The sequence below is a fragment of the Nelumbo lutea genome, chromosome 2 (genome assembly GCF_056320005.1).
Source record: "Nelumbo lutea isolate HS-2025 chromosome 2, American lotus-T2T, whole genome shotgun sequence".
NCBI classification, from domain to species: Eukaryota; Viridiplantae; Streptophyta; class Magnoliopsida; order Proteales; family Nelumbonaceae; genus Nelumbo; species Nelumbo lutea.
The window spans coordinates 28,839,207-28,853,798 of NC_142685.1; the positions used below are offsets into that span (position 1 = coordinate 28,839,207).

The 14,592-nt window shown below is 37.4% G+C and overlaps 1 protein-coding gene and 1 pseudogene across 3 annotated transcripts; both read right to left on the reverse strand.

The window, feature by feature from the left end:
- Positions 1-1,878: 1,878 nt before the first annotated feature.
- On the reverse strand, positions 1,879-10,748 carry LOC148869481 (putative chloride channel-like protein CLC-g). 3 transcript variants are annotated; one of them, XM_088968076.1, is made up of 7 exons: positions 10,422-10,748; positions 10,077-10,277; positions 9,787-9,964; positions 5,175-5,437; positions 3,655-3,924; positions 2,433-3,561; positions 1,879-2,212 (listed from the first exon to the last, which is right to left on the reverse strand). In XM_088968076.1, the coding sequence occupies exons 1-7, from the start codon at positions 10,574-10,576 to the stop codon at positions 2,114-2,116; spliced, it is 2,295 nt and encodes a 764-aa protein (XP_088824202.1). In that variant the 5' UTR covers positions 10,577-10,748; the 3' UTR covers positions 1,879-2,113. The 3 variants fall into 3 exon arrangements, with proteins under 3 accessions (XP_088824202.1, XP_088824204.1, XP_088824203.1); XM_088968078.1 differs by lacking the exons at positions 9,787-9,964; positions 10,077-10,277; positions 10,422-10,748 and adding an exon at positions 7,444-7,736 and having other exon boundaries at positions 5,175-5,394; XM_088968077.1 differs by lacking the exons at positions 9,787-9,964; positions 10,077-10,277; positions 10,422-10,748 and adding an exon at positions 7,442-7,736.
- On the reverse strand, positions 7,666-9,504 carry LOC148869482 (uncharacterized; annotated as a pseudogene).
- Positions 10,749-14,592: the final 3,844 nt, after the last annotated feature.

Below are 14,592 nucleotides of genomic sequence, written 5' to 3' on the forward strand. Positions count from 1 at the left end.
CGAGTGTTTGATCATCCTCTCTCACATTTGAGAGTTTGACCAATCAAATCTCCACACACACACACAAATTTTGATGAATTTTCATTAGTTATCCAACGAAGTCTGGATCATGTGGGCACACTCGGTGAGAACTCAGAGTAAGCACTCAATATAAATATATATATATATATATATATATATATTGACACTTATCCTGTAAATACTCCCAGCCTACTCTTGGAATGATTCAAAGAGGTTTTCTAAGACATCTCTCAGAACATTTGTTACTCAGTATTCTCACAGGGATGCGCCTACTGGATCCGGTCTCAATCTAAGCTGGTTAAAGAGAACAGTGGGCTTGAGCTATTAGTGAATGATGTGGTGGCTTGAAGAACACCATATGGTTATTTTGTATATTGAATTTATTTCAGTAATAAGTTAAACTATTGTTGATCTAAGTTTTGTTGGGCACTAGGTTTAAAACATTAATATGCATTGGCGGTATGACCCAATATATATCAGTTTAAACTCCAAATGCTCCCTTATGTCTTGCCCTAGTATTTTTATGTGTGCTAATTTTTGGTGTAACACAATTATACTTAATCATTTGTACAGAACTACAACTTGATTCGCTATAAAAACATCACTAAGATAACAGTAGAAAAGATGCTCACCATAGCATGATTTTAACTAGTAGTATTCAACATCATATTCTTTTCAAATCAGATTTTTAACATTATGGTCCTGTTTCTTCGAAAAGCTACTTCTAAGTAAATAAGACAATGACCATTTTAGTTATAAAAAATTATTATTAAAAAAGGTAATTTTGTCCCATCTAAGTGTTGGCAATTTTTCCTAGACAGAAGTTATTTATCCACTGAAGAGATAGGTATCAATTATCCAAATGATACTCAAGGAAAAAGAATTTTTCGTGGATCCCACATAAATCTAAAAACAGAACATGGGTATCTTGATTAAGAACCAAAATCTTGTTGACCAACTTTTTTCCTCACAAAATCCAAAAAACAAACAAGCCTTATCTTGTAGAATAGAAGCATTGTCTCTCAACTTTTTAATGCTTCTCTTTAAAATTACAATCTTCATCTTTTTGTATGTAACCACTTAACCAGAATAGGGGCATAGTTGCTTAGGAAAGAAGGCACAATGCATTGCCCTCTTAGTCTAGTCTGGATCTGCTGACCACAACAACCATACATTGTAAGTATCAATGATATAAAGTACAAGCCGATGGGTGAACATAGCTATGTGTTGTGATCAGCAGTTCTTGCCTAGCTTCACCTTAGGGCCTTGACAGCTATGTCAGTGACTTGAGTGACATGATCTGCTGCAATGTAAATAAAACTTTAGCAAGAGAAGGTTCTTGCAAAGACAGAGTGTCAGAGTTTAATTTTCTCATCAATTATGAAAGAAAAGGTGCTGGGGAATGCTCAATGGTGGTTGGCTGTTTTCATGTGTATTGTTTAGGAAGGCCTTCCAAGGTGCAATTTGGATTCATCATCATCCAAGCCATAACATAAGTATATGGGATTAACTACATGAGTCCTGTTTCACCATTCTGTTGGGTTTAAAGTCATATCCATTATTAAATTATTGACACTTAAATCATTTCTTACTACTATCCTAGTCCTCTTTGATCTACCCCTAACTCTTTACCCCCTTCAACTTGCAAAAATCACTTCTTTTGATTATTTCTCAATTTTTTTTTCTACCAAAAAGTAGAGGGGAGTGACGTTTGTCTTACCAGTAGAGAGGAATGATATAGTTTATTCAGGAAACATGCTTCGTCTGGGACTCCGGCTTGTGCACATTGCTCTTGTATGCAAGCACCCAAGGACTCAAAGAACCAAAAAATTACCATGGTTTGATTCTTCTATGAAATAAATCAATTTTTGTAGCACCAATATATTATTTTTCTTTTGATACAGTCATGTGGATAATACAAGCTCATCCTTTTGATGGATTTTGGAAAATAGAAATTGGAGCTAAAACAATGATATTAAAAAAAAACCGATGCCATTGCTGCTAAACTAAGACCATTTACAACGTTAGTTATGAGCTCTGAATCAAAGCCAAGCTGCCTTCATAAGTTTAAATAAACTGGGGGGCCGGAACCTTACTTTCTTCCACCTGCTCTTTTGCAGGAAGGATATAATCCCAATACATGTTCTGGCATAAAATCATGCCTTGTCAATATACCTACTACTGGTGACCACTGCAATAAAGAAGCAGCCAAAAAACAGTCAGTGGATCCAGTGTTAATACAAAAAGCAAGCTGATATAGATAATCCAAACTATGGGAGAGAGGAGAAACTGTGACCGGAAAGTAATTAAAGTTTGCATCACATGCACCATAATGGCCTAACACAGTCCTAGAATATCTTATCTTCAGATAGAAGTAAGCAAGAACGAGGTAAAGAAATAGGATGTCTTACATTAGAAGTCTTGGGTACCACTAATAGGTGCCTTAAACCAACTCCACGGAAAAGTATAAGAGACTTTGCTAGTGACATGGTCTCCACAACAGTGTATGGTGAAGCATTTGTAAAGGGATGCAAATCTATGAACATATCCATTTCTTCCTCAGTCACTTCTGTGTTGTATATATCTTCATTATTTCCTGAACCCCGCTTAGCAAAATCATTAGCAGAAAACTGCTTCATGTAATCACTGCTTGTGAGCATTGGAGTGGATAAGAATGCTTTTTTCTTTAGGAGCACAATAAGGTGGGCTCGAAGGACTAGACCGGACAACACCGGGGAGTCTGAAACAGGTGGCTGGTCAATCACTGGGAATCCATGATGTCCTGTAGCTTTGAGTACATTCACTATATTCCTTACCTTTTCTATGCCATTAAAGCATTGAAGTGGCCCTGTGACAACATCACCAACTGTCAATTGTCTCATGTATGGCTCTGCATGAGCTTCTAGATAAGGAAGACCCTTCAATTTCATAATAATGTCATATATATTTTGGTTAAAGGTATCTGCGACAGTCTTGGATACAAGAAGGACCATCATTATCATGGGTAATAACAACAGATTGTTGGTCAGCTCCAAGAGAATAACACACAATGACACAGTCATCCTCATAGATCCACCCAGAAGGGAAGCAGCTCCTAACACAGCGAAGAGACCATGGTCGAGATTCGAGTGAGAACCCATAAGCAAACCAACAAAGCGTCCATAGCTTGCCCCTGTCAAAATAACAGGCACAAGGAGACCTGATGGAGCTGCAAGCCCATAACTGAATATACCAAGAAAATAGCAAGTGACAAAGAAGACAAGTATTGATATATAGTGGAACTCAGTATCAGTGCCCTTGCTGAAGAGATTTCTGATTGCATCTTCATTTGTGTTGAAGAAAAGGCTGGCAAGATCGTTGTAGTGACCAGGAGGACATTGGAACTTCTTATAGTTACCAGACCTCCCTATCGTTGGGCAAGCTTCGCCTGCATTAGTTGGGCAAGGTCGGCAAGTTGCAAGCCATGGTAAGCCAAATAAACAACATGAAGTAAATAGGGAGATTGAGCAAGCAAGAAGTATCCTGTAAGCATAGCCTTTCCTGAAAATGATGGGAAAGTAACCAGGAGAATGAGTTAAATATTCCATGCTGTATCTAAAAAATCAATTGTTTGAAGAAGAAGATATTGCTTACTCGTAGATGAAACTATAGATTCGGAGAACCCTCTCCAAAAGAAAATTATAGAAACTTCCCAATATACCCCCAATAACTCCAAGAACAAGGACAGGTGGTACGTCAGAAAGGTAATATGTAACACTTGCTGATGTCGCATCAAACATTATCAGCCCTCCTTTTCCAAATAAGCCACACTTTCCCCTGTTGCAAATGTCAACCAGACCCTGAAGCACAATGGCAACCACTGCAGTTGTGAAGAATGATCTCCACAGAAGGGCACTTCTCCACCTGCAGAACGGTTTCATAATGTTAAAAATTTGTGAATAATGTGAATACAAAATGTTCAGTGCCATGATATCCTTACAAAAGGATGGTGGTGGGGATACACAAAGTTAGCTGTGGTAGCTGGAGCAAGCAGTTTATACAACTAGTTTAATAATGGAAAAAAAATTAAATACTGGTTCAATTTTCATTCTTTTTCATTCTTACCTAAAATGAAATTGTAAAATGGACAAGAATAGGTCAAAATAGGTAGAATGAGAAAATATTGTTATGAAGTAAACACTTTTTTTTAGACTGAGAAGTCTCCTATGTTGCTTGTTTTCATTCTTAAAAAAAATAAAAAAATAAAACAGTGTGGGTATTCATAAACTGCCAGCCCAGGTCTCCAAAACTGTTGGCATAGATGTTTTGTAAAAGTGCGTTCATAAAAGTACTTCCCCTTTATAAAAGTACTTTCATAAAAATGCTTTCATAAAGGTACTTTTATAAAGTACTTTCGTAAAAGCGATTTAATGTAAAAGTGCTTTCGTAAAAGTACTTTACTTTTGCAAAAGTACTTTTCATAAATTTACTTTTATAAAAGTGATTCCATAAAAGTTCTTTCATGTAAAAATACTTTTATAAAAATGCTTTCGTAAAAGTGCTTTCGCAAAAGTAAATATCTATGTCAGCAGTTTTGTAGGCAGAGTTTCCTCAAAGAATGTGTCCCATGGCAAGAATTTTGTAACCAAACACTCTAATGTTATTCATTCTTGCCCATTCTTGCTTAGAATAAGCAAGAATTAAAAAAATGAGACCCGGAGCAGTGAACCAAACATGGCCTAAGCATCTATAACTGTCTAATTGAATGCCACTTAGTAATAGATCAACTGAATTTACCCAAATTTTCTTAAATAACATATGAACATATGCTATAAATAAGTCCATTCATCAGATGATTAGGATCATCTGAAAGGCTATGATATTTCCTATTGATTGATTGGATACTTTATCAACAATAACCAGATGTGGAGTAGAGATCCTATGTAATACTAGTAAAGTAATATATTCTGATACTATAACAGCAGCAACAAAATATTTTGGGCATGTAGATTAATGGATTGGAATAGAATAGGCTCCTACTCACAGACTTTCCGTAAGCATGGTCTCTCTAGTTGCAATATGTAGGAACATGTGGCTATATCTAGATTATTCTATCCTCAAAAAGAGGGAGACAGAATGATGCAAACAAGTGCAAATAAGTAACTTGGCAATACCATGATGCCATTTCTTCAAAAGCAAATAAAACACCTCCAACAGGTGCACGGAAGGAAGCAGCAATTCCAGCAGCTGATCCACATGTTACAAGATCACGCCTGTCTCTGTCATTGTTGAAGAAGCGTATCCATCCCCATGTTATACCATACTTCTTAGATCCACCTTGACCTAGCAGTGATGCAATGCAAGAACCAGTATGCACCAGGGGCCCTGCCTTGCCTACGAAGAGAGATGATGACACAGCTGTTATGCTACCGACAATCTGTGATTGTAGTCAACATCGACATAAGGGCAAGGCCTTCAGCTTTTGTCAGCAAAGCAATTTTGTCTTTTTTCTTAGACGAAGGAGATAAAAAATGTCACAGAACATATAAGTATAAAAAGATATAAGCAAAAGTTCAAGTGCAAGTAAATGCTTGCAAGCACAACCCTTATACACAGGGGCAAGGCCTTTAGCTTTTGTCAGCAAAGCAATTGTCTTTTTTCTTAGCCGAAGGAGATAAAAAAAAAGTCACTGCAAGTCTGCACAGATAAGTGTAAAAAGATACAAGCAAAAGTTCAAGTGCAAGTAAATGTTTGCAAGCACAATCCTTATACCCATAGAACATTGTCTATTCCTTTGTTGATGTGAAACACAAAATTGATATTCTATGAAGTGGTGTTCCATGATTCCAAAAATAAAGGCCAGTAAGAATCATGTGGAAATATATGGAGGATGGAAATCATGTCTTGGATATAATACAATTTGAACTGTAACCAAGAAAGGATTTCCATTTCAGGGAGATGTATATAAAAATCCATGTAAAAAATTGATCAAAGAAAACCACTCCACACAGAAAATCCAAAACCAAGCTATATGGCCTTCCACATCAGCTCATAGTGGTCAAGTGCAATGCATGAAGACATATGAACCAAATCTTGTCTTCTATAGAACAAATGTCTAAACATAGTCCTTAATTGAAAAGACAAGTACAACCTGAGTTGAGGTCATCCAAACACCTCTTATCCCAAACACAACAGAAATGTTGTGTCCGTGCATTAAATTCTAGTTGTGAATCTGCTCCATGACCTGACCCGGCGAAATTGAGAAAAAAACCTAAGGCAAAATTTCGTAATAGTATGTGGTAGAAGAGAGGGCGCTATCGCAGCCCATACGGAAATGCAGAAAGATGGAAATGGAGAGTCATTTGGACTTGTAGGACTCTAGACTCGCAGGTCATCTGGACTCTCTGTAACCTGGAATTGCAAGTAGGACTCGCAGGTCCCGGATTCGCTGAACTCTGAACTCGCAAGCAGGCAAGCGGGGGGATTTTGCGAGTCCCTCAAAATCCGTTACATTGCAATTTATGGGGCCAACCCGGTTTCGGGATTTCTCATATAAATAGCCTCGCATTTTGCACAGAAAGTTATCATGTATCTTGTGAGACAAGGAGAGTGTGTGAGATACAGAGTGTGCTAACTTCGGGTGTATTAGGATATAGGGTTTTGGGTGTGAAAGCTGTGAACACTGTAAATGTAATCTCTATCATTGGGTAGTGGATTTCTTCTCCTCTGATGCCTGTGGAAGTAGGCTATGTGAGTGCTTTTGTGTTGCCCTGTTTACACTTCCATTTGTTTCTCTACTTACCATTCATTTTCTTGTTCCTGGGCTTGTTAGCTTCACAACAATAAGTCAGCACCTTATAAATTTTTTGAACTCTAATTGAAAGGAGGAACATGTTGCAAGGCTGAGATCTTCTCCCTAGGATGAAAAGCAAAGAACTAGACTCGAATAACAACTAAACTATTAGAAGCTAGTATGTTAAATGGGTTGAAGAAGATTAAAAAAGTAAAAAAAAAAAGTCTTTGCAATGTCTAATTTTGCAATAATTATAATAAAGGGGAAGTTAAGGAATTTGTTTTTCCTCTTGAAAAACTACATCCAACTAAGCTCCCAATATTCTCTTTTAGTCTCTTGCTTAAATTATAAAATTTCATCAGTTTATAAGATAAAAAACTTTCCCTTTAAATTAATTTCTAAGTATGATCTGCTCTTCGATATACCAAGTCCTTTCATATATGTAAGATTAAAGGCATGAATATTGAAATTATTTCTGAAATATAGATTCGAATGACACCCAAATATGAAAGAAAAACAGAGATAGAGAAAAATTAATAAAAAGCACAAAGATTTACGTGGTTTGGTTAATAGCCAATATAACATTTTTATAAAATTACAAAAACAAAAGTAGCTTTTTTTAAAAAAATATCAAGGAAGGGCAATAACACTGTTCATTGTCTTCCTCTGCGTCTGTAAGAGAGAAATGAATATGCCGGTTTCAGCTCTCCGTCTCTCCTTCCTCCACCTCCTCTTACTCGTATGTGTCGTCGCTACCATCATCACCCTCGTCAGCTCTCCGTCTTCCGGTGATGGGGTTTTGATTTCAATAAAAGATAACATTTTTATAAGTAATAACAATAACGAAGTCCCTCGTGGCCGTAATTATCTCCTCACCTGCCATTCCAAAACTTCCTTACGTTTTCTCCATTGTCTCGTAAATACTCTCCCCACGTGTCAGTAAAGTCCGTCCCTGACTCTCCTCCCACAGCCACCTGGTAGTGGTACCCACCGTAACCTGATCCCAATCTGTTCCACTCTGGTGGCATTGGATATACCATCAACGTCAGCGGTGGAGGAGGATAATATGCCACTTGCGCAAACGGAGGAGGTGGCAGGGGTGGAGTTGGGACCGGGTAATAAACCTCCACTAGGGTCTGATAATGAATTGCGGTTGCCGGCGGTGGTACATAATTTATGTCCGGGTACGGATAATGAATTGCCGATGCGAGGTTATTGATGTGAGGCAATGGATAGTGAGCCTCAACTGACGGCACCGGAAAGCCACCATTCTCATTCTTACTTGCCGGATACTTCTTCCCTTTATCATTCAGTTTATAAGAGAAATTCAAAACTCCATTTGGTTTTCCATCGACAGACCGGACCTTATAACTGACGAACCAAATGGATCCATCAAACTCATCCACGAGATGTTTGAACGGGACACGAACTTCTCCGATGCTCTTATCTCCGAAGATGATACCGTTGCAGTGCAAATCAAATTCGATAAAGACGTTATCGCAATCAAGAAAGGACATATGTTTCAGATTGAATTCCATCTCATGATTTCATTTGGGGTTTTTGTCTCCATTTTTGTCGATTGGTGTTTTCTGTTTCTACAGCTGAAGTGATTGATTTTGTCATGATTCATCGCTGACGATGAAGATGACAGCGTAGACGGAAAGCTGACCTCAATATCTGGAAATCTGACGAGGGTGGTGACGGAGAGCTGAAACCGGCTAGACGCAGAGGAAGACAATAAAAGTTATCTTTTATTGATAAAAATATTATCTTTTATCAGCAATGGAGAAGAAGCTATGCACTCACAACCTCGCTCACAGAAAACCTTAAACCTCAAATACATCCAAACCACTGCGGAATTTTACCTTAGGGTTTTTTCTCAACTTAATGTAGAACGGATTCATGAAACTGATCGCAACAAAAAATTGAAGATACAAGCATAACACTAACATAAAGCAACACCATAAGAAACAAAAAGAAATCACAACCGGTTCCAAAAATATACATAGATGCATCAATCATGGTTGGGGAGCACCATCAAAACACATGAAGGAAGCAACCTTCCAGTTATTGTTGTCAAAGAACAAGCAATTCAAGAGACCAATGATCACATGGTTACCAGACCAAAGATCAATACGGTAACATCCATACCAAATATGGTAAAATTCAAATGCTGCGACTTAAATCATCATGACATCAGCCAAGCCTTGGATCGTTTACACGGGTCCTGTTTCACTATTCTTTGGTGTGATATCCATTTTTAAATTATGGGTGATTAAATAATGTCTTTTACTTTCACCCAAATTTTTTTCGGTCTGCCCCCAACTATTTTAACCCCTTCACAATTCTAAATAATTGTGAATAGGTTTCGATGGCAAGACCATCAAAACCTCCATGAATTTTGATAAATATTACTTGATTGGTTACCAATTTTTGATACCGGCTGATCAGTTAAAAGTTTTCCTGGTATCAAGTCTTTCCGATATCATAATCAAACCCGACTTAGATAATGAGGTGAATATGTCAACTTCGCTCTGGTCTCTGGTTGTGATTTGATCCTCTACAGAGATGAAGCTATTCTTGACTGCAACCATCCAGGATCTAAAAGACCTCAACAAGAAACATACGAGCAGATTCATCTCAGTAAGGGCTATCCTACACCTTACACATGCAAGGTGATTCACCTTTTCCAGTGCACTGAAATATGACATTACCACTATAATCAGGGGAAAGTTAACCCGTTACCAAGTGGCAGACAAAATGAAAGTGTACATTATATGGGTTATCCATGCCTACTCCCTCACGATCCACAGATAAATCCCTCAAGTTAGATAGCAGGCATCTATAGGTGATTCACCTAGCTCATTTTCATCTTCATATCCAACAGTTCATAAGATTTATTAAAATACATTTAGTTTCTTCCACTTTAACAAAGAAAAACAATTAAAACCAGAAAATCAAACAGGAAAACTGAGAAGACACCAGAATCTTACTTTGACAACCAGAGTCCGCAGAGAAAAGATCCTCGGGGCGTCCACCCCGTTCAAATAAGCCTTAACTTCTGGGATACCGGATCCAGCTGCCGCAGGTGCTATGAAGGTCGTTATAAGCGATGAAAACAGAATGACAACGAAATTTGTAGAGGCAAAAACACCAAAAGCCGCCGCATACCTGTGCGAAACAGTCAAATTTGGTAACATCCTTCGTTTGAGCCGAAATAACAATCAAATTCAAAAGCAAATAGAACAAAATTTTATAGAGATCTGAGAAAGATGTTACTAACCTTCTCTCCAACATCATATTCGACGTGAAAACAAATTTCATTCCGGCAATGTTCTCGACGGCGAGGTTGTTGAAGAATCCGATGAGTCCAGCAAAAATGCCAACGAGGAAACACAACGTCCATTTCATGAATATATACTGTAAAATCTGGACCTTACCGCGACTTCTCCAATCTTGCTTGAAGAAATCATTCTCAATTATCCTGCAACCAGTATCAAATCGTATACCAACAAATTCAGCAAAGCAGACAGAATAAGAAGAAGAAGAAGAAGAAGAAGAAGAAGAAGAAGAAGAAGAAAAGGCATGGACTCAATCTCAATATAACTAAGATCTCCGCCACACTCACTCGTAATCTAAGCTCTCGATGGGGCACACATTGGAGCCAACAAATGCAACCTGAGAAGTAGTGTTGGAAGCCGATCGACGGAGCAGTAACAGTTGATGGCTGTCGAGCAGTGTCTCAGTCGGAGGCGGAGCTTCATCGTTTGCTTCCATCGGCATGCTTAGTGTTCCGGCAGACCCTACTCACAATTATTTAGAATTTTAGATCATTAGCAGCTGGCAGAGGAAGCTGGCTTTGCTCATTATCTACTTTGAAGTTTGAAGTGCAGCTACCAAACTGAAATCCTCATACCCGCCAGTCGCATTTCAGAGTCTCTGAGTCAAGACTCCACAACGTTAACTTCTGTTTAATTATATTGTTACGCTCGTGCCGTACACAAACTCTGTATATAATCTTAACCGTCGATTTACTTCAAAAAAAGAAGTTGTCACGCTTCACACGTTGCTGCGCCAACAATATTTCTTTTACAAGGTTGTATCCGTTATCATATGCTTATTTAACGGATCAGATTCATTCTTTGGTGGAGGAAAAAAATGTCAACCTAGCGACGGTTTTCTGTTTTACGCTATTAAGTTAGATCAAGAGTATGGAGTCAACACTTTGGGATATATATATATATATATATATATATATATATACCATCCGGACTTCCGAAGATTCCTCGATTAAAGCGATTGCTGGGGAAGCCAACCATGACACGTTACGTCGCAGGATCAATAAGATCCGAGGTGTGAAACGCCAGAAAACATAAAGGGTTCTGTCAGATAAGGGCAACCTTTTGTCCGGAATATCAATAAAAAGTGATACTTTTATAAAATAATTAAAATACGAGAATTTTTTTTGAAAAAATATCAAAAAAAGGCAATAAGACTGTTCATCATCTTCCATTGCCTCTAAGTCCAATATCTTTGAACCCTTGTTTGTCCCCCCAGTTTGACCTTTCCCCGGTGACTCCCACACCATTTTCACGCCGGAGAATGCGGGTGACATCTGCCGGAAAACCCTCCCACCTGCCGGAGATTTGATCCACGTCGGTGTGTATCACCGTCGAATACGAACTCGAATGCAGCCGTTGCCGTCAACTTCTGACTTGGTACGTAGTGGGTCCCAACCGTCGAGGGAAATTACATCACCGTCGATCTCGAATTTTGCTATGGAGGCAGATGCGGAGCCCGGGAACTGGTCCTGGATTAGTAGGCAAACAAGAACAGTAAAAGCGTATACCTGCATCATAACCCATATCCAGATTAAGCTTTTACATAGATCCAATGATAAAACATTCATTATTCTTGTCTAATCTTTGTCTTCCTTCACTACGTTTTACCATCTATTTACAGCACAGACACAGAGAGAGAGAGAGAGAGAGAGAGTTCCAGTGTGACTGAAGAAAGAAAACCAAATCAAATAAAGAAATGGTGTAGCACAGCATTGGGTTATGGAGTAGATAATATCAGTACCAGATTATACATTGTAAAACGACCAGTTGCACCATGAGGCTCTGAGTGAAGTCTCCATACATGGACTTGAGCAGTGGAATGCCCATGACTACTGTGTTTGGCAGTGTTGCATCAGAGAAGAGAGTGATTAACCAATTTAGTCCTCCATGGAAGATCATGGCCCAGAGGGAGAGCAAAACAAGCACCAAGATCTTAGAAACAGTATCAGACAGTATGAATTTGGTGTCCATCTGGTATGGCCGTATGGGCTGTTCTGAGATATGAAGTGGAATGACAGCACCGGAACAGCAAACACAGCAACTAACAGATTGATGCTGGAGCACTGCTCCGTCGTAAATATCTTCCACCACTTCACCGAACTATACGCCACCAACATGGAAATTGGAAAAGTAGAGTGGAACCATCGTGCACATTTCTTGATATTTTTCGCATCAATACAGAGGAGGGGAAGAAAATGAACAGTATTATTGCCCTTTTTCGATATATTTTTTTTAAAGTTATTTTATTTTAATTATTTTATAAAAATATTACTTTTTATTTATATTCAGGGCAAAAAATTGCCAAACATGACATTAGTGGTTTGGTTGAGTGATATGGCTTAGTCACTCTGACCGTAAAATCAGACCGCTCCTACAATCAAAATACGTTATAACTCGCTACCAACATCTGACACCACATCTCACTCATGACGAGTCCCATTTTTATGATGTATCCCGGTCAAGGTGAGATGTGCGGTGTTAGATGAAGTTGGTAGAGGGTTGGAACGAGTTTAGGAGATTTTAATTCACTGTGTTAGTTATCAAAATATTCATCTAAATTTTTTATTTTCTTTTTATCATTTTTTTTAAATTGTATCGATAAAAAATACCTTCATTTTCTATAAATGAAATCATCTAAAATAACAAGAATCATTTCACTTCCATGGTTTTTTTTTTACTTCTTGATTCATCTCATTCATGAATTCACATTTGCGCCCCACACATCGCATCTCAAAAACGCTCCACAGGACATCCCAACCGTGTATTGGTAACATCTCCCAATGACAAGTATGGGAGATGTTCCTAATGCATGCTCAGATGTGTTGTGGGACATTTTTTGGGTGCATGGGTGGGGTGCAGATGTGAACTCCTCATTCACATGAATGTCTTGAAATATGAAAATTGCCCACTCATTTCTTTAATAAATCAAGAACCACCAAACAAAACCATAAATATATCTATAAAAAATAAACCTCCAACCAAAAATTTGCAAGGATCTATTAGAGCAACCGAAGGGGTTTCAATGTTATATTTAGAAAACAAATCAAATCATAAATCATTCAAATAAATAAGAAAATGATAATTTGAGGATTTAGAAAAATTTTAAACAACTAAATGAGAATCCTTTTTGAAGTTAACCGAGGAAACTCTAATGGAGGGGGTATTTTGTCACAAAGTGAAAGTTTAAGTAATATTTGTCGCAAATGAAAGTTCAGGGGGTATTTATCACTGGCCCAATAGTACAAGGGGGTCTTTGTAATTTACCCTTTAAACAATATATAGGGAACCAAACCATGCATAGAACTAGAAAAGGGAGAGGTTTAAGTGTCAGAGGTTCAACCAGGATTGAATGGGAAGTGGAATTGTGATGATGCGACATATACATATATATTATGGGTCATATAAATATTATATAATATATTTTACAAATTTTATCATATTAAAATATGGTAGATGGATGGCAAATATCTTAAGATCTAGACTCATTCACAACTTCACATTTCATTTTAGGATAAATTACAAGGACCTCCTATACTATGTGGTTAGTGACAATTACCTCCCTAAACTTTGATTTGTGATAAAATCCCCTAACTTTCACTTTGCAACAAATACCCCTTGGTTGTTAACTCAAATGACATAATGCATTAAATTATCAAAATACCCACATAAAATTTTTCTTGTTTTCTTTTTCTTACCTTTTTTCTCTTATATCCTAATTGATCTAATAATACCTCTAGTTTCTACAAATAAAACTAGCTAAAATAACCAATATTTTAAAAAATGACTTGGAACTGGAATCATTCTAGCCATCGGTTTTTGGGTTAACGGTTCAACTGTCCAATTCGAACAGATGACCCATTCTAAAAAAATAAAAAAAAATTAAAATTTAAAAACGACCAAAAATCATTGAACACAAGAATAATTTAATTGACATAAAAAACAAGTATCTTTAATGCTTGTTTCATTTTACTGGCATGAATGTCTCTCTTCATCTTAAAATATAAAAATTATCCACTTCTTTCTCCAATAAATAAAGAAAAACCAAATGAAACCTTAAATTTATATTTATTAGAAAGAAAACCTCTATAATTTTTTAATCAAACTAAAAATCTACAAGGATCTATAGAAGCATCATAAAGGACTTCAATATAATATTTAGAAATCGAATCATAAATCATTCAAATAAATAAGAAAAGGGTAGTTTGGCAATTAAAAAAAATTAAACAACTCAATGGGAATCATTTTTGAAAACTGAGAGAACTATATTAAACGGGGCTATTGTCGCAAAGTAAAAGTTCGGGGGTCTTTGTCACAAATAAAAGTTCAAGGGATAATTGTCACTAACCCCATACTAGGGGGGGGGGGTCTTTTCAATTTACCCTTCATTTGTTTGATGTCACATGCACAACAACAATCCCATTAAATCTTTTCTCTAATCCAATCCTCCGTCTCTACGGT